The following is a 19,090-nucleotide window of genomic DNA, read 5'->3' as shown; positions in this document are numbered from 1 at the left end:
ATGCTAGATGGTGAGGATCTGGGACAGGGCCCGTATGGAGTGGAGAACAGAAATGCATAGGTGTTAAAGTCACTTTCTAATCTTTCCAAGGCTGAGAAATAGCAGGGAGAGGTTGAAGAAAAAATAGAATAAGAGGTAAAAAAATCACAACTTGGCCATTTGATAATTATAGAACCTTAATTTCTTTGGGCCTCAGTCTGCTAATCTGTAAAATTAGGGAGAAAAGAAAACATTTTTTCTTTAAGCCTTTTCCAGATGCTAAATTAAATGAAAACTGTGATTTTTAAAAGTGCAGAATTGTATAGTTAACAGAAGTCCCAGAAAGCAATAGAGTTGATAGAATATATCAAATACAAGTTCATCTGCTGTTCGATTCTATTGTAACATCTTCAAAGCAGTAGCCAAGTCCTAACTCAAGCAAATCACATGGGGGTAAGTATATCACTGATCACTAATTTGGGTCATCTGGCAATGTTCAGGACCTATGTAAGGAGTTTCCAGATGGTGTGTACTGGAGATTCTACTCTTGTAATCATTATTATTAATATTAATAATTATTATTTTGCAGGGGAGAATCTGGAAGTTAAGCTTAGGCTACTGGGTGTGTTTATCTTTGCCTATACTTACAAAATAGAATGCCCACTTGAAATGGTTAAGTGGATAACTGAAACCATCTGAAATATTGATATATTTGCCTTGTTTACAATTTCTTGCTGCTGATGTCAGTTTCCCACTCTGCTTTGCATTCATAGACACTTTCTCACAGTGCTCCCTCTTGACTCATTTATTCATTCACTCATTCAAAACTCTACAAAAATTCATGGAGCCCCTATCATGCCAGGCTTTAAGCCAAGTGCTAGGGATGCAGATTTGAGGTGGAAATTGCACAACTTAGCAGGGGTGGGGGGGAATAACGGAAGCAAAAGTCAAACAGGCCATAGTACTTGGATGATCCGCCCAAGTCATATGAAGCCTTCCTGGAATTCTGTGGATTGAGCACTGGGCTACCCTTATACCACACTTAATGAGGTTGTCTGTGGCTGGAACCAAGGGTTGGGGTAAGGGTATGGTGGGAGGAGTTCTACATCTGACAAAAGAGACCATCACATGGTGACTGTGACTCCTCTTCTATTTTTTATGTCTGAAAAGCAACAACCAATGATGAGAAATAGTGGAGCCTCATATAGTAGCTTCTATATGAAGTCACACTATATAATATAATAGCATGGAAATGCAAATATGATTTTTAAAACTCCCAAGGAGTTTGGGTTATTTAATAAATCCTCCAGCCTTGGTTCTGGAAGCATAGAGTCCAGTTACTAGGTGGTGGAGAAACGGAAGCCCAGTTTACACACGGGGACAGATTTCAGGTCAGTTGGTAGGAAGATCCCACTTTCCTTAATCAATGCAAGCTCTGAACCTCCTAGTTTCCACAGGAGGTGAAGGTGAACTTTATGGTGGGTGGAGTGGCCAGACCTCATAGTCTTTTCTACCTCTCTCTTTTATTCCCCTCCTTCCTCCCTCTTTTTCTGAGATTTGTTATTTCCTTGGAGAATCCAATGGATCACAACTGTGATGTTTAAACCCTTTAAAACCCTGGTCAAGGCCCAGATAAAACTCTTAGAGTACAACCAAAGTAAGCTGGAATGTTCAACATGACTTGCTAAAGACGGGGAAAAACAAGGGGGAAAAAAATCTCCCCTGAGATTTGAGCTCCCATGCCATGAGCTTAGACTCTGCTTTGCTGACCCTGAAGAGAAAATAAATGAGTTTTCCCAAGACTCTCCTTCCTAGCTTCTAGTGTCTTCTCTGTAGTGACTGCAAGCTCAGTTCCCATTACCCAAGAGCTCACTCCAATTTAATTTCTTGACCCCTAGAAGAAAATGCTGGACCCTCTTATGTACTAAGTCTTGCCTTTGCCATGTGATTGACACTAGGAAGTCCTCACTCTCAATTTTTAAAAAAAATTTTTTTTTCAACGTTTTTATTTATTTTTGGGACAGAGAGAGACAGAGCATGAACGGGGGAGGGGCAGAGAGAGAGGGAGACACAGAATTGGAAACAGGCTCCAGGCTCCAAGCCATCAGAGCCTGATGCGGGGCTCGAACTCCCGGACCGCGAGATCGTGACCTGGCTGAAGTCGGACGCTTAACCGACTGTGCCACCCAGGCGCCCCCCTCACTCTCAATTAAAGACGGTGGTCTTGACCCTGAGGCCTTCTTCAGGATCACCATGTCCAAATGCCCCACAAAACCTCCTCACTGTTCATGTACAACACTGTTCCTGTGTGCAACATGTGTATGCATGTGAAATGAGGTCTTCTAACCAGAAAATGACAGGTACATGAAGGGAAAGGAGGCAAAATTGGGGAATGGAAAAAAGGAGGAGAGAAGAAAATCTATTCTTAGAATACAGAAGAGAAAGAGAGGAAGACTTCATATGTGCACACCCCAGATCTGGCCCCTGAGCAGCCAATCTGGCCATTTCAGTTGTTGTCCATCTGTCTGGAGTAAAAGCAGAACAGGCTTCACTGATTACTGAGGTGCCCCAGCAATCAGATGGCCAATTCCATGGCCCAGGTTTTTCCCCCTCACGAAAAGAGAGGAAGAAAGTTGAGAAGTGAAAGTGAAGTCACAGGTAAGCAAAAAGACAAAGGCACCCAGAGTTTGGGAGAGACAGAGGGAAGGAAGGCTGAGGGTGAGGAGATGTAGGCTGCCCGCAGGATGCCAAAACAAACACCACGACGGGTAATGATCTGTCTGCTTTCCTGTATTGATTATCACACAGAGTAAACAAACACTGTGGCTCTGAATCGAGTAGTTGCTTTGGCGTTACAAATAGCCATGGGAAAAAAATGGGGAGAAAAGAATGGGGGAAGGGCGATGCCAGGGGAAGAATGACAGAGAATAGATAGATCTTCTAACATTAGTATGCATGCACACCCAGTGGATATGTGGGAGAGTATGGGAAACGCAACAAGCAAGGGCTTGTGTTTGCACACTGACAAGAAAGATACCAATCCTGAGATGGTAAGAGAAATAGGGAACAACTTTCCTTGTAATTTTCTGCTTTCTATTTTAATCCATATAATGTAATTCTGGGAATTTCTCACCTCTGCCTTACCTAGTCATAAGCCCAAGTCCACAGGACAGAGGCTTTGGGCTACTCACAGGCTCTCTTTGATCTCTGGGGAGTGGAGTGCAGGGAGCTTGTCTCCTAGCACTCCTGGAGACCAAAGTGAGCCTGTGCAGTGGTCTGTTCTGCTGCTATCCCCAGCTGTGTTCTCCTTCACCTGTGTTCCTGAACCGTAAACCTACAGACAGGCTACCTCCTGACCCTAGACATGAGTTGCCTGTCTCTGTAGCACAGGGAAGCTAATTGGCACCAATGTTGTGTTTTTTTTTTTTTAATTTTTTTTTCAACGTTTATTTATTTTTGGGACAGAGAGAGACAGAGCATGAACGGGGGACGGGCAGAGAGAGAGGGAGACACAGAATCGGAAACAGGCTCCAGGCTCCGAGCCATCAGCCCAGAGCCCGACGCGGGGCTCAAACTCCCGGACCGCGAGATCGTGACCTGGCTGAAGTCGGACGCTTAACCAACTGCGCCACCCAGGCGCCCCACCAATGTTTTAATTATATTTACATTTCAAAAGTGATTGAAAGGATCAGCTTATAAAAGCAAAAGAAAGTTGAGGCATTCAACCTCTCTGGGCCTTTTAAGACAACAGAGTTATTATGTCCATGTGAATTTCCAGGAAGAAGCTTCTAATTAAAGCTTATTGCTTCTCAGCTGCCATTGGCCGGCAATGTGGCTCATCCTTCCTGTTCATTAGAGCAGAGGGTTGTAGCCTCACAGAGCCTGTGCCCACCTTCCGGCCCATTCCCCCAGTGAGCTCAGGAGGATCCCAGTGCTGCCATGATGGTCCCATCACTCCCACTGTGTATGACTTGGGAACCAGACAGGATATTGCACCTGTGTTGTTGAAGGAAATGATAAGACCCTGGTCTATCAGTTGCATGAGTGATTAATAAGTGGTAATTAGTCAATGTTGTTAAGCATTTTATAGACACAAAATGCTGGCTAAGAGCTAAATAAAGAAGCAAAAGCAGCAAAAGCCAAAAGACTTTACATCCACCCAAATGCTGCTCATGGAATTCCAGAATGTTGGAGCTGAGGGAAGGAGGGATCAGAGAGACCATTTGCCTTGTGACTTGCAGACTGAATTGCGGGGCCTCTGGGCAACTACTAAGCAACTGTTTCCCTGTGTTTCCTCTCCAAACAAATCACAACAAAAAAGGCAAACTAAGGTTCCACACTCGCAGCATAATCTGAAGACAGAGAATGGCAAAACTTCAAAATAACTGAGTAAAAACAGAAAAAAACACACCACATCCTTGTGCTCTGCTCTGGAAGACTTGGCCATTTGGTTCCCATAGTCCCTGCTGTGAGAAGCTCTGTCCAGGGGTCTGGGCAGAGAGGAAGTAAAATGTCTCCTAGCTCTTCAGATGGAGAGTTAGTAACCCTTTCTGTATCTCCCTTCAAAACAAAGCCAATTCTGCAATCCATTCTGTCTTTGGGGAAATTTAATAAGCTTTAGGTCAATACACAGGGGACTTTTAAATCTAATATTTGGTTAGTTTGGCCCTGATTTGGTACATAAATTTTAGGAATTGAGTCCTTCTGACTGATTTGGTATGTTAGGGCCCCCCTGCTGGTCTCTGGTGTCACCTTGGGATTTGGCCTGCCATCACATCCACCAATGGCTTGCAACTGAAAGAATACCTTTGATTTGGTCCAGCTTTCCAGGCTGCCATACTTCCTTGTTTTAACTCCTGTCCCTCTGTCCCCTTAGAGTTGTGCTTCACTAACATCCCCTTTGATGTACCCCCCATGGCAGACAAGGGTGATGTCACCTCCCAGAATCTGGGGGATCACTTCCAGCAGAAAAGGTCTTAAACCTCATGTTTTATCTTAAGATTTGTGTGTAATTTGCATTGAAGCCCAGTATATAGCCATGTTGGTTTAAATATAAAAATATCCCTCTGTTCCAACATTTTGGTAAAATGTACCATGTTAATTCTGTGGGTTTGCATGTGCCCAGAGCACCACTATATATCCTCAAGGTACAAGGGTCCAAATGTGAGAAACACCTGCCCCTTTATCCCAACCCAGTTGTTAGCTCCTGGCCCCTCCCTATTTTCTCACAGCCAAATGCCTTTAGCCACTTCCTATGTGGATGGGGCTTGGGAGATAGGGCAGTGAGCCTGACCTCAGACCTGTGGGACAGGGCACTGAGAGTGGAGCCATCCCATTCTTCCTCCAGGGGATGTCCTTAGACTTCACCAAGCCCTTGAAGTTGAACAATTCACTGTTGGTCCAGTTTATCTTGATGACTCATACCAATTATTTGTACCATGCTTAATTAAGAATTGTCAAGGCCACTGGATCCACATTACTGTTTGGACTTAGGGAGGGGGAGAACTAACCCTGTTTGATTTCCTGCTAGGTTGCAGGCATTGTGTCATGTAAGGCATACACACTATCATATTTAATCCCCACACGAATTAAGTCCTCGCATGGAGTAGGTGCCAACGTCTTCATTTTACACATTAATTATCTAGCACTGCAGGGTGTAGCAGACACACAGCACCCAAACAACTCAGCTAGGATTCAAGTCCACGTTTTCTTATCCAAATCCTATCTTCTTTCCACTGTTCATGATGCAACGTCCCTTGCTTTTCTCTCTGTTGCATCTTATGCCCATTTCCCTCCTTATGGCCTCTATCAAAGAATGAAAGAAACAGAGAGGAGGTGAGGTCAGAATGTACGAATTCTGCTGTCAGCTGTTTCTGGAAGATGGAGAGGATGTGGGAGAGGTGGTGGATTGAAACCAATGTCTAAACTGACATTTCTCTTATCTCTGGAATTTATTTATTTGGGTTCGCCTCACAGGCACAGATAGAGACCTAGAGGGGGAGCATAGCTTCACCAAGCCCCTCATTCATCACCAGCAGGAGCGTCAGTCTCATTAATAACTGGGGCTTAATCCTCCACATTCAAAGAGACTCCCATTACCCAAAACAATAATTTTTTTAATTACCCAGGCAGAATGGCAATCGCATATTGAATACTAAGGATGATTTAAAACTAATAAATACTTTTGGAAATTCCTTGAACATTTTAATGAATTAAAAGTTATGAAATATTTATAAGGAGTAACAACGCCACTTAGTACCATTAATAAAATAAATACATTAGTCAGAGAATGAAATTCATTACTATTTTACTACTAGACATTTATGTCAATGACTGAATATTGCTCCAAATTACTTGTAAAATAGACCAATTATTTTAGTGTGATTAATCTTTTCAATTATTTCTTTTATGTAGTTGTAATTTGAAAGTAATTTTCTTCTGGGAGGACAATGACCTCAGTGCACTGGTTCCTTATTTATTTATATTTAAAAATCTTTTGTCTTGGCCTCCATTTCCGGGTGATTTCCAATGGTCAAATATTTAAAAGAGTTGATCGAGCAATCATTGTTCCTATGTACTTTGTGGGGCATTTTTAATTGGGTTTATTAGTGGTTATGAATAAGCCATTCCAATGTAAGGAAGTTTCTGCCAACAGCAGCTGTACATCCGTAGGGAAAGGAGGGGCAAGCAAAATGCTTTCCTGGTTCCACCAGCTGGGGGCCTGGCTGATTTAGATCCTATTCTCAGAAGTATGATAAGCGTACATCACAGGATGTTTGGGTCTTCCTTGGCCACTAAGGATCCCCACAGGATTAAACAGTTCCACTCTTTTGCAGGGCACATTGGATTCTGGGCACCCAGTCACAAAGGGAAAAAAAAATGACATTATCAGAGAGAAAAGCATAGATTGTGGGCGGGAAGAAAAGCAACCGCCTTCTAAATCAGAAAACAGATCTGGGCTTTCCAAGTTTCTGCTGGCAGCGGGGGTGAACTTGCCCTTGGCCCAATGGCTCAGAAAAGGTGCAGATGTAAAGGGAAAGGTGGGCCTGAGCCTGCAAACATATCCTGGGATACTTGTGATGAATTATCCCATCCTGGTTCCAGAATGAGGACATTCATCTCAGTCAGGGGTGAGGAAGGGGGAAGGCAATGGTACATTTATTGTGCCAAGCACCGTGCCAGGGGCTGGATGCATAATATCAGTTTTTCATTTCTCAACAAACCTATAATTATGTAACATTAGTCCCATTTACTGTTGAGAAAACCAAAACTCAAAGAGTTTTTTTTTAATGTTTATTTCCGAAGGAGAGAGAGAGCATGAGAGACAGAGCATGAGTGGAGGAGGGGCAGAGAGAGAGAGAAACAGAGCGTGAGTGGGGGAGGGGCAGAGAGCGCATGCGAGAGAGAGAGAGAGAGAGAGAGAGAGAGAGAGAGAGAGAGAGAGAGAGAGAATCTGAAGCAGGCTCCAGGCTCTGAGTTGTCAGCACAGAGCCCGATGTGGGGTTCGAACTCACAAACTGCGAGATCCTGACCTGAGCCGAAGTTGGACGCTCAACCGACTGAGCCACCCAGGTGCCCCCAAAACTCAAAGATTCTTAAAAACTCTTCTGAGCTCAGAAGGGTTGTAAGTGATAGACCTGGAATGCCACACTCATTCTGTCTGTTTCCAAAGCCTGTAATCCTCGTCCTCCATTGTAACCAGAAAAGCTTTATTCAGTGCTTACTATGAGCGAAGCACTGTTAGTTGCTAATTGGGGTACAGAGATTAAAAAGAAAAAGACAGTCTTTGATTCTAGGAATTTAGCATCTATTGAGCAAGATACATAAATAACTCTGGAAAGAAGTAGACTGTTCTAAAAAGGAAATATATGGAGACATAATTCTGAGCTGAGACTTCTTGGAGAAGATAGCATTGGAGCTAAAGTTTGAAAGAAGTGTAGGGCTTGAGGAGACAGATATTGGGGATGGGAGGGGGAGGGGACTCTAAAGGGGGCACCGCTGGAACAAAAGGTTGAGGTGCAAGGTGTTTGGGGAAATGTGAGAGAGATCTCAGTGGCTACAGGAAATCACAATTTTAATGCTTATCTTTTAAACAGTACAATCCACAGGTAAGTGATGAGTGGGAAATTTTAGAAATAGGCAGTTCATAAGGAGAATGTTTTGTAAGTGGGCCTTACCCTTCACGTGGAGGGCACAGGCTGTGGTTGCTATTTCTCCTTGGCTTTCACTTCCAAGCATTACAACCACCACTGCACAGTTGACTCAGTCCCTTGAAATGACTAAGCTGGGTGATAGCCACCTTGGTGTCAGTGTCAGATTGGCAGTTCTGTGGCTCTCAACACCTGCTTGGCATTTGGTTATTGTTAGCATCACATAATTTTGCAGGAGGCATCAGAAGAGCCAATTTGCTTCTGTGACTAGTACTTTCTCCATAAGACACAGAGCATCAGTGAGGGAGCACCTTTGTTTTTACAGGCTTCAGGCAGGTGAGTTGCAGAGAGGTCAGGTAGCTCAGGGCATCATCATCCATAATGCGTCCCCACAGCCATCTTCTCATTTGACCCTCACGGTTAAGGTCAGTTTTGGTACAACCACTGACATATTTTTATTCCTATTTTAAATAAAAAAACACCAATGATGTGCCAATTCTGATAGAGACCTTTAATATTCCTTCTGATCTGAAGAGTTGGCTCGACTGTGGCAAATAAGAGGCGGAAAGGGGACTTTGATCCCCTGATTGCTGGTTCAGTGCTCATTTTGTGGTATTTCTGAGCAATACACATGGCAACCAGTGTAGAGGAAGAGACCTGTACAAATGGAGCATTTATTCAATACCTCTGGTGCGAATTAAATGTAAGTCAGGGATGCCCTTGGGGGAGCAGTTTTGTGCAAAGCAGAATGGGGATTTTAAGGCCCCACACCAAAACTCAGTCCTAAGACAGAAGCAAGTTTCTATCAGTATCACGGAGCATTCAGTCTAGTATGTGCTCAGTAAATGTCGAAGGAACGGGCAAGTCTGTGGACGGAACGATTGATGTTTCTACTACATAGAGAGTTTTCTGCTAGCAGCCCGAGGACAGTGCCACAGTAATCACCATTTTACAAGCACGGACTGAGGATCCTGCTGGGGTGTTGCTTGCTGTTGGAACAGAAAATGCCCCATTTGGGCCAGGCTGCCAGGAGCCCATGAGGTTATCCCTCATTTTACCCAGCTGGATTTTGGAGCTTACTCCAGAGATTGATTGGTTCCACACGGCTGGCCAAGATTAGAATCCATTTGCTCAGCTTCTTTCGTTTCCTCCTGTCCCCTCTTGGCCTAAGGAGAGCATTCTTGCCTGGCCATCGTTGTCTTTGGTGGAGTAGGAGGAGAGAGAGGGAACAACATTGGGACATGCCACACATTTTTGTTTTTTACTGGAAACATTCATACCAGCTCCATACTTAGCATCTCAAAGCCAGGACTCAGTGAGACAAGAACTTGCCTTGTGTAAATTGGCCATAGCCCAAAGTATAGCAGCCTTGTCCTTAGTCTTAATTGTTTAAGGAAGGTACAATTAATGTTAACAACTTTTGGCAATCACGTTTTATGTAAGCACAGAATCATAAGATCAAAAACCTGGAATTAATAGGAGAGTTGAAAATAAGAATGCCCAGTGGTTCTCAAAATGTATTTTATGAACCCCCATGGAGGTGGTGGGGGAGTGGGTGTCAAGAGCTGTGGAGGAGGTAGGTTCCAACCATCACTTTTCCTAGGGAAGCTTTGCTTGTGTACTTTTATATAATGGATGCATATATAAAACTTTAGTTAAATTAAGGGTTCAGTCTCTAAAAAATCTTTGAAGACCATAGATCCAGTTTAAATGCCATCATTTTAGGTCTAGAGAGGTTAAGATACCTGTGCATCCCCAATTCTTTAGGAACATGTGTTTTAAGGTATCCATGGTGGTGGGACTGCTTTTGACACTGGATTCCTGCCCCTCCCGCACTACAGAAGTTAGTGAAATAACCCCTCATTGGTCACATGAGGATTATGACATCCTCTCTTCTGGGCACATCAGAGAAATTACTGTGTCTGAAAGTGTCTCAGTAGGGTAAGGAACCAAGAGTGCTTCTTGCTGAGAAATCTGTTAGTGAGCTGAATGTGGTTCTGACCCAGGAAACCTCAGATATGATTCTTGTAGGTTCATGAAAGAGAACAGGAACCACGGGGACTGGTGGTAAAATGTATTTAGGCTCACACAGGTGCCATCTGCAGCTCCTTGATGTTCATGGATGGGGTGTCCACTGTTGGCCAGTGGGCAGTGGTACACCTAAACCACCTCTGACCAACCTAGGCAGGGAAAGGGAAGTTCTAAATTAGATTCTTAGAAAAACTGAGAGCTTGAGAACCATGAGGTGAAGGTAGAAATCACATTGGGGTGGCCAATAATTTAGTGTATCAAAATTCAAGGTAAACCTTTGGGTCGTTTGTTTATTCAATTTCCACTGGTGAGGGAGTCAGAATAGATGCTTTCTGGGTTGATTTCTAGGAAGTAGCAGCAACACACAGCAGCTAAGAGCATGGATACTGGAGTAGATGAGCTCTGTTCCAGTATCAGCTGTGAGACTTGGGGCAAATTACTTAAGTCTCTGTGCCTCGATTTCCTCATCTATACAGTGGAAATGCTGATAATGATAATGCATACCTCATAGTACTATTGTGAGGCTTAAATGAGTTAATATATGCAAAGAATTTAGAATGGAGCCTGGCACATAGAAGGTGTGAGATGGGTGTTTGCAATTATATTCTTTTTTTTTTTTAATGAAATTTATTCTCAAATTGGTTTCCATACAACACCCAGTGCTCATCCCAACAGGTACTCTCCTCAATGCCCATCACCCATTTTCCCCTCACCCCATCCCCTATCAACCCTCAGTTTGTTCTCAGTATTTAAGAGTCTCTTATAGTTTGCCTCCTTCCCTCTCTGTAACTCCCCCGCCCCCCATTCTCCTCTCCCCTGGTCTTCTGTTGAGATTCTCAGGATCCCCATATGAGTGAAAACATACGGTATCTGTCTTTCTCTGCCTGACTTATTTCACTTAGCATAACACTCTCCAGTTCCATCCATGTTGCTACAGAAGTCCATATTTCATTCTTTCTCATTGCCAAGTAGTATTCCATTGTATATATAAACCACAATTTCTTTATCCATTCATCAATTGATGGACATTTAGGCTCTTTCCATGATTTGGCTATTGCTGAAAGTGCTGCTATAAACATTGGGGTATATTCTTATGAGCTGCTAAAAGGCACAGTGTTTTTACAAATCATTTTCAGGAAGCTAGTCCTGCCCCTTCCGACGTGTTTTTCTGTAGACTCCTCTGAACACATGGAGTCCTGATGAGTATCCTGCACAATTCTATTGCTTTGGCTTGTCTGCTGAAGAAAAGTCTTTGTGAATGGGTGAAGGGTTCCTGGAAGCCCAAGCATGGGTGTCTCTGGAGGCTGATATCTCTCCCATCATTGACGAATTTATCAGCTATTTTTCTTTTAACATCAGGAAAAAACCTCTTCTAACAAATTTACATTCACTGCTACCTTCTTTTGGAAATAATAGGCTAATAGCCCAAAGCTATAAAAGCAGGAGCAGCATTTATCAATGATTAACTAACAATCAGTCAACAAATATTTATGTAGTGTTTTCTATGTGTTTAGCACTGTGTTACATGCCCCCTGGAGAAATAAAAGAAATATAAGACAAGATCCCAAATCTCAAGTTAGGGTCCCAAAATAACTAACTTGGAAAGAATTATAAAATAGATGCTAAATTTAGATGTAATAGCAAAGCCTTCTGAGAAAGATTTTTATATCTATGAATGATGTTCTGGAGGGTTTGGGCCCTAAACTGGATCCTAAATGATGAGTCTGCATTCAAAATGGAAGACCTGGGACCAAGGTGGCCATTCCTGGTACAGTGGACAGAAAACCAGTCTGACTAGAGGGCAGGAGGTGTGGAAAACAGAGGGCATAACGTTGGACAGGTCCTGAGGACAGATTGTAAAGAAGCTTGGAAGTCAGGCAGAGACACTCAGGCTTTCCAGGCAGGACTAAACAGTGGTGAAAGTACTGATGCTGGAGTCGAGATGGCTCTGATGTCACTCCCAGCTCTATCACCAACCAGCTGTGTGATCCCCAGCCCATCACTTTCCTGGACCCAGGAATGAGTGAGGTGGCCCAGTCTAGCCCCCTCATATTTCTGATGTGTGAGGCAATAAGAAGTTACTGAGATGTCATGAAAGTGCCACAAAGAAAGGGAATTTGGGGAAGATTGGTGTGGCAATATGTTAGGGATGGGTAATGGCATCAGCCAGACTAGCTGGCTACTGCCAAAGCCCAGGGATGTGTAACAAAGGCCCAGATAAGGTACGTTGTTGTGGAAATGAAGTCATAAGGGTAAATTCAAGAGACAACAACAGTAGCATCTAGATAGCAACAGATAGGATGTAAGGCAGCCATGAGTCTAAAGCTCAGGGCTTGGCCATTTGGATGTAGGGAGAGGAGGATGAGTCAAAGATAATTCTAAATCTTCTGGTAATAAATAAAACCTCTTTCCCTACACAGTCCACAAAGGTGCCAGAATGTGGTGGACAGAAACACTGGCTTGGTGGTCAGACTGACTGGGGATTGAGTTTGGCTCTATCTTTCCCTAATTGAATGACCTGGGCAAGTTTTGAGACTTCTGTGAGCTTCAGTTTCCCCATCTGTAAAATAAGATAATAGAACCTGCTTTATAGCACTAGTGTAAAGTTCACATGAGATAACACATGTGAAAGGATCAGCACTTCCCTTCGTGCATGGTAAGTGCTCTGTTGATGTTAACTTTTATTGCTTATTAACTGAGCACCTATTAAATGTTACACACTGTGATAGCTGTCAGGATTAAGAGAGGAAAGAGGTATGGACTCAGCCCATGACATCCACAAATAAGTATAATCTCCTATATGGGGAAAATTGTCCCAACATCCCCTGTAAGTCTTCTCCATACTAACTAAAATGGCACCTCTCCTCATGTAGGCCAAGGAAGAGCTGTAGAGTTCTACAGATGTTTCTTATTTAATATTCTGTCTGTGCCTCATCAGGAGGGGACCAAGTTACTATCAGAAAATAGACCAGGCATCCTGTAGACCTATCTATAACCCTGGCTAACATGCCACCAGCCCTGTTCACTCTCTCGAAGACAATACTACTCTCCTTATTTCCTTCCTTTCATGACCTAAACCAAAGCAATGACATAAGAAAACACAGACATTTGTCTATATCAAATAGGTTTTGAGTGTACCTCAGAAACAACTCCTTCCATTTAAAAACATGAATGTAGTTTTAGGATGCTTCTTATGTCTGCAACTTGTCCATACCAACTGATGTGCACCTGAATTGTTCTACCATGGGAGGGAAAATTATAAGTTCCCAGGAAGCACAGGAATTACTTTGTTTTTCTCTGTTCTGTGCTTTACACATCCATACTTATCCCTTCATACCCCTTGGTGGCCACAGGAGTTCAAGTCAGAGAAGGGGTGCAGAGAACATCTGCCTCTCCATGGAGCATCTGTTCTTATACATGGAGCCTCTGAAGGAAGGTAGCTGGGACATGAGAACCTTCCTAGGTCTCTTGGCCAATCTACCTGCTCTAGGGAATTAGAAGTAGACTTCTTTCCTCCCTCCTCTAAAAAAGTGGCCTGTCAGAAGACATACTTTTTGGATCAAGAGAGGTCAACTCTCTTGGTTTCATAAGGGTAGAGAAGCAGACAAGAAACAAACAGGTCTTTTAAACCCTGAAACAAACTCACTGCAAATGCAACATAAGATATAGAGGAAGAATTTTTTAGGTTAAATGGAGTCATAGGGGTAAGGGAGGAAAAATTTGTTTGAGATCCTTGACTCAGAGGTACAAAGAATTTTTGCAACATTATTTGGGCTGGACCAGATATCTGGAGTTTTTTGCCTCCTGTCCCCTTCTTTTCACATTACTCAAATGAGATTAGGCCAATTCTGGGAACTGATACCTTCTCCCTGTCACATTCCTGTTAACTGGCTCCATTTCAATAGATGGTCTCTTTTGGACAGTACATAGACATTGACATCTGTGAGGATTGATGGTGTCCAGAGCCATTCACAAATCCCCAAGTTTGTGAATGTGGAAACATTTGTACAAGCTCTGGCTTTCTCCCAAACCACATGTTTCTTATACATTGCTTCACATCACAGGTTAACCACCTTTTCAACTGGAACTGAAGTTCAATCTATCACATTATGATGATTTTTCTTTTTCTCACACATAAACCAGTTTTCATTACAGGAAAAAGAAAACCACTTTGTGAAAGTTCTTACAAGACCAGCAATGAATGAAGAGCCCTAAGAGCATAAGAAACTGGCTGGTCAGTAGTCTCTTAAGGGAGTTCCCTTTGTACATACACCACTTCTAAGAGGCCCGTGATTTAAAGCTGAGCTTTTCTTCATGCAACAGATTGCTGGGTGTTATGGGCCTTCATGGTTGTTTATGAACAGTCTAAATTGAGAATTTGGGTCTGGGAGTGCCACAGACTTCATTCCTCTCCATACTTCATCCTTGGGCCTCTTAGACCACAGATTCCATGGCACACCTGAGACCTTCCTTCCCAGTGAACCTCTGGTCAGAGGCAGGCACAGCAGAATAGCAGTAATGAAAGCAACTTCTTCCTGAAGACTGTATGATTCAATCCCATCTCCTATACCTTCTACATGAGGGAAACAATAAAGGATGTTGATAATTATGATGCTAGGTCTTCTAAATAATCAAGGAAAGATCAACCTCATGTTATCTATTGATGATTCATTTCTTCCTGCTTACTAATCAGACTTGAAGCAATATCTAATGAAAGATACATATGAGATATGATTTGAAAATAAAAGTAGAAGGTCAAAAACTCTGTAGAGGGAGGGGAAATAAGTTTATCAAAAACACATACAGCTGTAATTACTGGGATTAAGTACTACATTGAGTTCAGAGTTTCCTGGCAACAAAGGCAAAAGGAAAAAAAAAACCAAAGCATTCTTTAGGAGAGAGATGCTTTCTCTTGGTAATAAATCTTGAGTAAATACACAATGTGGGACTTACACAAAAGGAATTCAACGATCGAGTGGACCATACCTTCATGGTATTTACAAAATAAGCAAAAGATTTCATATAAAACCATTTACCAAGTTTCCCCTAAATAATTGCAGAAATCAAGTCATTAAAAATAATTATTCATGCAATTTGCCTCAGGAAAAAAAAGAAGAAAATAATAACCACTATCAAGTTGGTAGGGTGAGGAGTAGGTAGAGATACAGGTGAAATAAAAATGGCAGCATGTTGATAACAATTGAAACTGGGTTGAGGGTATATGGGGGTCATTGTACTATTCTATTTATTTGTACACATTTGAAACTTTCCACAGTAAAAAAACAAAACAAAACAAAACAATGTAGCTGAAAGCATTTGGCAGCCAGGGAAGTTAAGCTGATATGTTCTCTAACAAAGACTATTCTGTTTGACGAAGTTTCAAGGTAAGCAGATATAATGTCATACTCAGTCTTTGAAAATCCATCAGCTGGGGAATGGAGTACTTGGTAATATTCAGAACCAGCTCCAAGGCACCATAGACTTCACTGTATAAACAGGCACATTCCCAGCTAATCATGGTGGCAGGCTATCAACACACTTAAGACAGCACGCTACCGAGGAGTGGAGGGGAAAGCCAGATTCACATACCTTCACTGCAGTTCTTCAAGGCAAAGAAGTCCACTGCAGACAAGCTTCGGTTTCCACTAGAGATGTATTCCAGGGCCACTCGGAATGGGTTCTCTGGTCGCCCAATTCTTCCCTGAAGCACTGTCCAACTGGTTGCATTGGAAAACAGAGGGGAAGAACATAGAGAAACAGTGGTGAGAAGCAGGCCTAACCTGCACAGAGCTTGCAATGATTTCAGGGCCCATGCTCTTTGTGGGCACCATCAGATGCGACCCCAGGGGCTCTGAGAACCATGATTCTGACGTCAACACACACATTTGTTTCCTTCTTGTCCCACCAACTCAGAGACCCACTTCTCAAAGCCACTGGGGCCAGTGGCCACTGGTGTTCCTTTTGTCATATTCTTTCAGGCAATTGCAGACCTTTGGGCTATATTAGCAGGTTAGTCTTACAGGAAAATAATATATGTTCTTAAGAAAACCTGTCAGCAGAGTGAAGGTTTATTGGTGTATTCATAATTATCTCTGGGAAGAATGTTTTTCAGATTTTTTTCTGATTTCAAAGTCTCAGAACCCTTGAGTTTGCTATATGGTTGCTTAAGGGAAGCTAGCAAGGGCTATTTATTTACTGCAGGAAAATTAAAGTGCACCGAAGCATGTACTTTGGGGTAAAAGGCACCTAAGATTGGCGTGAACTCTACAAAAAAGGTGCAAACAGAAGAAGATAGAAGTAGGTCGAATGGTGAGCTCTGCAGCCATCTCTGTTCAAGGACACAGACACCGCTGGAGAACAGAGAATAAGCTGAATGAACATTTTTTACACCTCACTCATGCTATTAACCTCTTGGAATAGCCTCCTGTCACTGATTGGAACATCAAATTTACTTCCCACCATTGATTCCGTTTTTTTTAAATATGTATAGTTATGTTGACAATTTTGCATAGTGGGTGAATTACCTGGACTATTTCATATTTTTTTCCATTTAAAAAATAGTTTTATTGAAGTATATTTGACATACAGTAAATTACATATTCTTTTAAATTCTTTTAAAAACAGTTTTATTGAAGTATATTTAATATACAAATTGCATGCCCTAAAATGTATAGTTTAGTGAATTAAAGTGTATGAATTAATGAGTTTTGACATATGTATATACCCATGAACTCCTCACAATATTTCATATTGTCCTACCATTATGTAAGACCATAGATAGGTTGGAAAGTACAAGTGCAAAGGAATTTAGAGAAAGATTAGCTTTTTGCGAAAAAAATTTTTTTAAAGCACCCCTTCTCCCGCAAGTCAAAGCAATGCTCACAGTAAAAAACATGAAAGGGGCTCCTGGGTGGCTCAGTTGGTTAAGTCCCTAACTCTTGATTTTGGCTCAGGTCATGATCTCACAGTTTGTAAAGTCAAGCCCTGCATCAGGCTTTGCGCTGGCAGTGAGGAGCTTGCTGGGGATTCTCTCTCTCCCTCTCTCTCTCTCTCTCCCTCTCTTTCTGCCTCTCCCTTGCTCTCTCTCTCTCTCTCTCTCTGTCTCAAAATAAAAAGAAATTTAAAAAAATCCACCCATTCAGGAAAGGTAACAAAGGAAAGTAAAAGTCACCCAGAACCTCATTATCCAGATATAACTGTTGTCAACACTTCTGTAACCTTTTAGCTACGCTTTTATATAAACAAGACTATCTTGCTGTTATGTAAATGAAGAATCACTGAATTCAACTCTTGACACCAATATTGCACTGTATGTTAACTAACCAGAATTTAAGTAAAAATTTAAAAAGAAAAAGAATAAGGGGCGCCTGGGTGGCTCAGTCGATTGAGCATCCAACTTCAGCTCAGGTCATGATCTCATGGTTCGTGGGTTCGAGCCCTGGACTGGGCTCTGTGCTGACAGCTCAGAGCCTGGAGTCTGCCTCAGATTCTGTGTCTCCTTCTCTCTCTGACCCTCCCGTGCTCACATTCTGTCTCTCTCTCAAAAATAAATCAACATTTAAAAAATTCTAAAAAAATAAAAGGAAAAGAATAAACAAGACCATCCTACGTGTGCTCTCTGTGACTGGACTTTGCCATTCAATGGTATGTCAGGAGACAATAAATATAGACTGCATGATTAGTTCAATGATTGCATATTTAATGATTTGTGCATTGCTTCTGAGTTTTCCTTTTCATTATCATGCTGAGGTTAACCCCGTGTGCTTCTGTAAAACTGCCTTAAGACAAATTCTTAGAACCCGAGTCAAAGTGTGTGTACATTGAAAACTCTGAGCATATTGTCAGTCCTCCAACAGTGAGTCAGAAAGCCCGTTTCTCCAACTGCTTGTTAACACTGGATCCTGTCAAATCTTTTCTGTCTTTGCTACCTTTTGGTGATGAAGTCATTGCCTAAGGCAATCAGTGGTCTTTCAGTGGGGTGCTCTTGGATGGCAGTTTTGAGTCTCCAGTCCTGCCATGTTTCTGGGCATACAGCAGGAATGTGCTGAGTGAAGAAGGTAGCTTTGTTCTCAAACTATGCTCTTCTGTAGTTAATTCAGATCACTGGAGCCAATGCCTCAGCCATTTAATACAAGTGTATTAAGTTTCCCCACAATAGATGCTGTAGAAGGGATTATTGCTGTTGTAAAGTTTGTTCCCTGTTACTGTACCCAGCAGGATTTCTATCCAAAATAAAACCAGTACAATTGAATAAGGTAAAGGAGGCCTTTCGGTTTAAATGTGGAGCTGTCAAAGAAAGAAATATCTGAAAAGAAAATGTAAACATGGGGTTCTTAAGAAAAAAACAAACGAGACAAAGAGAGCAGAATTTTCCTTGTTCTTCTGAAAAAGAAAGAACCTTATTTTTTTGAGGAAAGATGGTGGAGAAATGCATGACTATTCACATTCTGCCAAAATCATAGCTCTCTGCTGCGAGGAATGATGGATTTTAATCCAGGTACACTGTGGCCCTTGACAATGATTTCCATTTCTATATTGGCACTAGCCCTCTGGATAAATGTGTCAAGAGTTTTAGGAATTAGTTTCTGAGTTACTGATGCAATAACTTTTGTCTGAAATTCTCTGGCCTCCCATAGTTTACTGCTGCAGCTTTAATAACTTTCAGGGCAGTTGCCAAACATGTATTTTATAACCAGGGAAGTTGGGATAAGAAAAGGGCAAGCTTGTACCTAGGGTCAGCTTTGTTTAAGAGACAGTGGAAACACCAGGAAAAGCAAATGCAAGCTCTCTTTTCTGTCTGCCTCTGTTTTCTCCGCTTATATCCCAGCAGTCATGAAACTCCCTTATTGGGGTTCTGTTTTCCTCTTTGGCTGTGGCAACTCTACTTGGGCTTGCAGGAGGGAAGGTTATGTTCTGACCTAGATCCTCCT

The 19,090-nt window shown here is 42.2% G+C and overlaps 1 protein-coding gene across 1 annotated transcript in view; it reads right to left on the bottom strand.

The window, feature by feature from the left end:
• ALK (ALK receptor tyrosine kinase) overlaps window positions 1-19,090 on the bottom strand; it is a 676,334-nt gene that overhangs the window by 169,536 nt on the left and 487,708 nt on the right. The window contains exon 5 of the mRNA XM_047852186.1: window positions 15,750-15,877. Coding sequence (XP_047708142.1) covers window positions 15,750-15,877 — 128 coding nt within the window. The remainder of the gene's footprint in view (window positions 1-15,749; window positions 15,878-19,090) is intronic.

This window comes from Prionailurus viverrinus, chromosome A3, assembly GCF_022837055.1.
Source record: "Prionailurus viverrinus isolate Anna chromosome A3, UM_Priviv_1.0, whole genome shotgun sequence".
Taxonomy (NCBI): Eukaryota; Metazoa; Chordata; class Mammalia; order Carnivora; family Felidae; genus Prionailurus; species Prionailurus viverrinus.
Note: the sequence above shows the minus strand (reverse complement) of the source record. Positions and strands in the feature narration are given on the sequence as shown.